This window comes from Eschrichtius robustus, chromosome 11 (assembly GCF_028021215.1).
Source record: "Eschrichtius robustus isolate mEscRob2 chromosome 11, mEscRob2.pri, whole genome shotgun sequence".
Classification (NCBI taxonomy): domain Eukaryota; kingdom Metazoa; phylum Chordata; class Mammalia; order Artiodactyla; family Eschrichtiidae; genus Eschrichtius; species Eschrichtius robustus.
Genome location: NC_090834.1, coordinates 5,076,501 through 5,082,500, shown reverse-complemented (window position 1 = coordinate 5,082,500; position 6,000 = coordinate 5,076,501). Strand labels below are relative to the sequence as shown.

The window sequence follows — 6,000 nt, the reverse complement described above, 5'->3', positions numbered from 1 at the left end:
AACATCACTAATCATCAGGGAAATGCAAAACAAAAACACAATGGGTTATCACTTCATACCTGTTAGAATAGCTATTATCAAAAAGATAAAAAATAAGTAACAGCAAGGATGTGGAGAAAAGAGAAACAGTACCCTTGTGCACTGGTAGTGTAAATATAAATGGTGCAGCCACTTCAGAAAACATTATGGAGGTTCCTCAAAAAAATGAAAACCAGAACTACCATATGATCCAGCAATTCCATTTCTGGGTATTTATCTGAAGAAAATGAACACACTAATTCGAAAAGATATCTGCACCCCTTTGTTAATTGCAGCATCATTTGCATTGGCCAAAAAATGAAAGCAACCTAAGTATTCATTGATTGATGAATGGATAAAGAAAATGTGGTATATATACACAAAGGAATATTATTCAGCCATAAAAAAGAAAGAAATCTTGCCACTTGTTAAAATATAAATGGACCTTGAGGGCATTATGCTAAGTGAAATAAGTGAAAAACAGAAAGACTAATACCATATGATCTCACTTGTATGTGGAGGCTTTAAAAATATATAATTAATTAGTTAATTAATTAAATTGAATTCAAAGATACAGAGAACAGACTGGTGGTTGCCAAAGGTGGGTGAGCGAAATGGGTTCAGGTGGTCAAAAAGTACAAACTTCCCCCTATAAAATAAGTCCTGGAACATAAAGTACAGCATGGTTACTGTAGTAAATATACAATATTTACAGAGTTGTATATTTGTAAGTTGCTAAGTGAGTAAATCTTAGAAGTTCTCATCACAAGAAAAAAAATCTGCAGCTATGTGTGGTAATGGATGTTACCTAGACTTATTGTGGTGAACATTTCACAATATACACATATACCAAAACATTATATTGTACATCTGAAACTAATATAATGTTACATATCAATTATACCTCAATTTAAAAATGACTGTTTACAAACTTTTTAAAATTCTTAACAATTCAGAAATTTCTGACATTCTTTTAGATATGTATTAAAAAACTAATATTCTGGCCACACCACACAAATCAATAAAAGTTCAACACTTAAGCCCTTTTATTTTGAAAACTATTAAAAAATTAAATAAATGGAATTGTTTTGGAAAAACATTTTGTAAGGGTTTCTCTTAATAAACTTCATTCTCAACATAATATTTCACACATATTATTATTGAAAGAGAAAACGGTCCCAAACTTTCTTTACTCTTACTTCCTCATTAAAATCCGTATAATTTTCTAGAGTAAGTGTAGTTAAACAGCAGCTCTAATCTCATTTATATCCTCTTCATCATTCACTGTACACTTTTTGCAACCTTGCAATGTACTATTTATTGAGTGTAATGATTTTTTCAAAAAATAGAATCATAGCACTTGTCTTCAAGAAGTTTACACATAGGGCTTCCCTGGTGGCTCAGTGGCTAAGAATCTGCCTGCCAATGCAGGGGACACGGGTTCAAGCCCTGGGCCGGGAAGATCCCACATACCATGGAGCAACTAAGCCTGTGCGCCACAACTACAGAGCCTGTGCTCTAGAGCCTGCGAGCCACAACTACTGAGCCCACGTGCCACAGCTACTGAAGCCCACGCACCTAGAGCCCGTGCTCTACAACAAGAGAAGCCACTGCAATGAGAAGCCCACACACCGCAACGAAGAGTAGCCCCCGCTCGCCGCAACTAGAGAAAAGCCTGCGTGCAGCAACAAAGACCCAACACAGCCAAAAATAAAATAAATAAAATAAAATTAATTAATTTTTAAAAAAAGTTTACAAATAAAGAAATTAGAGTACCAATATCATAATAAAAGATGCTAAGAACATATGATACAAATGGTAATTTCCATAGACAAATCAATGTGAACTCCAGAAAACAGAATTCAGTAACTTTCTATGTAGCGCGTCATATGACATTTTAATACAGAGTAAACAAACCACCACATAATAGATACCACCTTTCTTCCCATTGATAAATTCAATGTAGACTTATTGCAGGTTATCAAAATACACAGGAAAACTGTGAAAGATTTCTAAATAAGCAAAAGAATTTACTGAATATCCTTTCAGTGGCATGCTGGCACCTCCAGGGATTACTTGATTCAATAGGAGTGTGGGGCATGTTTGTCTTTGATGAGACTATTTCACATCTCCTCAGCGCAGAAATTTGCAATGTAATGTTATGCTAAAAGGAAAATATCAAGAGAAGAAACTAAAAGAATTCCATAAACACCTTCTAAGCAATGAATATGCTCAATTAAAATCATATGCTCATAAACTGATATATTTGGCAGTACCTGAGGGAAAAGGCATTTTCAAAAATGAAATATGTAAAATCTCATTGCAAACCTGCATTGACAAATGAACATTTGCATTCAATTTTGATAAGAATCACTAACTTTTAACTCCAATTAAGTAAAATGTTATTCTCTGCAAAACAAATTTCATTGTTCTTATTTACAGATCTGAATTACAAAAAGTTATAAAAGTTATAATAGATTAAATGACTATCTCAAACTTATGTGGAAAAACTACACTGCATAGGATTTTCCCACCTAACTCACAACAAACAAGGATTGCTTTTCCAGTATCTCAGTGAACGTAAACTCCATTCTTCAGGCTGATCAGCCAAAGAACTTGAACTCATCCTTGACATCTCTTTATCTTACTCTCTCTGTCCCATTCATGAGTAAAAATGCTTGGCTTTACCTGTAAAACTACATCCAGAATCGAACCATTTTCCCCATCTACCATCCTGGTTCAAGCCACCATCACCGTCCGTCTAATATAATAACCTTCTAACTGGTCTCCTTATTTCCTCTTTTTGCCTCCCTCTTTAGCCTATTCACAGCGACCAGAGACTTCCTTTAAAATTTTAAGCCAGATCATGTCACTTCTTGGCTAAAAATCCTCCAATGGTTTCCCAGCTCACTCAGCATAAAAAACCAAAGTCCTTATAATGGAGTACAACAAACCACTTCTCTGACCTCATCTCCTCTACTTTTCCCAGCTCAGTTTCAGTCACATGTCCTACTTGTGTTTTTTCCAACTTGCTTTTTATTTCTATGCTACAGCCTTTAACTTGTTCTTCCATTGCCTAAAATGATCGGTTCCCAGATAAACACACTCCCTCACATCCCTCTGGTGTCTGCTCAAATCTCAACTTCTCCCAGAGGCCATCTGTGCCCATCCTATATAACTAGCAACTATTCTTTCACACTCTCTCCTCCCACTCTGTAACCCCACCACTCCACATTAATTTTCTACAATGGCACACACCACCACATGACATATTATATATTTAATTATTTGCTTCTCCTCCTACCTCATTAAAATATAAGCTACAAAAGCAGGAAATGTGTGTGTTTTATTCACAGCTCTGCCCAGAGAGTCTAAAACAGTGCCTTGAATAGATAATTCGCTCAACAGATATTTCCTGAACAAATGAGCAAAGCAACAAACGACGAAAAAATTTTTTATGTGAGTAATGCTTCCTCAGTTCCTTTTCTTTATGTAAGTAAAATATACATACATACATATGCATAAAACTGATTTACCATTGCACTAAGTGTTTCTTCCCAATCAGGCCGCTCTCGAGGGTGAACGTTTCTGTGTAGTTCTGGAACAAAATCATCCTCTTCAGAATGTACTGAGGACTTCATCTTCCTAGAGATCAAAACATGAAAGACTGTGATAAGAGCTCCTGGTTCTAGGAAAGCTTTCCAATGACCACAATTCAAAGAACAGATAATCATACCAGATTTGAAGTTCAGTTAAAAGAGCTTTAGTGGCTAGTATTGGCTCTCCATTTCTGCTCTGCTTTCAGAGCTCTTTCCTGATGTACCAACACCTGCTTTTATTCCAGGAGATAAAACTAAGGTTTATAACTAGTTATCCTTTATTGTCTATGGTAATTATTATATAAGTACTGATTTTATCTGTTCAACACAGTTGGAACCTTGAAAAGATTTGCAACAGCCATCAATATTTATAGAACTCTGCTAAGCATTAGTGAACATGCAAAATGAGAAAAGAGATATGGCACTTCTGGTTCCAATTTATGGAACATAGTGTATTGAACTAGCATTTTCAAGGAGAACAACTATGAATGCTGAAAAAAACATATAAAACTACTTGCCTGAAGGCACAGGAAAGCAAGCTTTACAGGTAGGATTTCTGGGGCTACATCCTTGGAGAGCAGGGGAGCCCATGAAGCAAATTCCACATTTAATCATTCTTTGGTATAAGAGATTTTCTAGACCAATGATGGGAAATAGAGCCCAAGCACACTGCTGTACCTTAACTGGGCTGAGGAGGCAGAGCCTGGAGACTGGGGTTGCCAAAGCAGAGGAGGCTCCAGAGTGAAAAATGCCTCCCAAAAGACCTATATAGAAGGAGCCTAAAAATCCACATGAAAATTCCCCTCAAATTGTTAACTGATTCCTAAGCTTACATAAGTATATAGGACAAGATGCAAAGAAACCTATCAAAAAACAGCAGATGGGCAACAAAAAGCCAAGCAGATATTTCAACAGCCCAGCCATGCTGAGGAGATGGAGATTGGCAGGCAAGCACTGCCAAGACAGAGGAGTACTGAAAAGAAAGACGCTGGGCTCTCAACTGAGACTCCAGAAAAGTCATGCCCTGGGAGTAAGGTCAAAATAGCAATAAACAAGCTCTAACAGAGCTTAAAATCAAGGCTTGACATGATCAGGACTGCCAGAAGAAAAATTAACTGTCCTCAGGGAAAATAACATCCTATAGACCCTCTGCAAATTTCTCATCCACCTTGTGTGGCATCCGATAAACATGATAAGGACTGCCCCCAAAAGTAATAATAAGAAGAAGAAGAAACAGGAACAAATGTTGGGAATAAATTGTCAAAACAGAAAAAGACTCACATTTCATTCAGATTTTAGAATTATCAGAAAAGGACTTTAAAATTGCTACCATGCATTTCTGGCTTCTGTTTACAATGCAGAAAGCTGTAAAGAGCATCACTCCCAGCCTAACAAGAGGAAAAAGCAGATAATCTATGAAATCATAACTTTTTTTTGGATCCATCAGAAAACTGAGGTCTCCAGGCAACCAACTAGCCTAAATTCTAACGTAAAACAGGAATCTCCAAGATGAGATGAATTACAAACAATTACTTGCCTAGGACAAAGCAGAGGGAGAAGAGTAATATACAACTTGATAAGAAAACTTCAGCTACATTTTTATCAAGTTGCCAAAAACATTTATGATTAATGTTCAATAAAATGAAAGAAATAGATGAAAAGATGAAGAATTCCAACAGAAAATTGTAATCTATGAAAAACAACAAAACGTTCATCCTACAACTGAAAAATACCATATCTGAAATTAAGAACTCATTGGGTCAGTTTAATAGAACAATGAACATGACTAAAGAGAGGATTAGTGAACTGGAAGACAGTTCAGTATAAAATATCCACATGGAAGCACATTAAGAAAAAAGTGACAGAAATACACGAAACAGCATAAAATACGCGAAAAAGGCCTCAAATATGTCTAAATTCACAACTCAGAGATAAGACACATGAATTTTAAAAAGAAACAAAAGCAATGTTTTAAAAATAAAGGCTGAGGGGCTTCCCTGGTGGCGCAGTGGTTGAGAATCTGCCTGCCAATGCAGGGGACACGGGTTCGAGCCCTGGTCTGGGAAGATCCCACATGCCGCGGAGCAACTGGGCCCGTGTGACACAACTACTGAGCCTGCGCGTCTGGAGCCTGTGCTCCACAACAAGAGAGGCCACGACAGTGAGAGGCCCGCGCACCGCGATGAAGAGTGGCCCCCGCTTGCCACAACTAGAGAAAGCCCTCGCGCAGAAACGAAGACCCAACATAGCGATCAATCAATAAATAAATCTTTAAAAAATAAAAATAAAAAAATAAAGGCTGAAAAATTTTCAAAACTGATGACAGTCATCAAACTACAGATCAAATAAATCTTACAGATCTCAAGCAGGATTAAAAAAAATA

The 6,000-nt window shown here is 36.8% G+C and overlaps 1 protein-coding gene across 3 annotated transcripts in view; it reads right to left on the bottom strand.

Moving 5' to 3' along the window:
• ARHGAP32 (Rho GTPase activating protein 32) overlaps positions 1-6,000 on the bottom strand; it is a 273,441-nt gene that overhangs the window by 156,583 nt on the left and 110,858 nt on the right. For all 3 annotated transcript variants that reach the window (XM_068554527.1, XM_068554526.1, XM_068554525.1), the window contains one exon: positions 3,555-3,663. In XM_068554527.1, coding sequence (XP_068410628.1) covers positions 3,555-3,659 — 105 coding nt within the window. In that variant the 5' untranslated portion in view covers positions 3,660-3,663. The remainder of the gene's footprint in view (positions 1-3,554; positions 3,664-6,000) is intronic.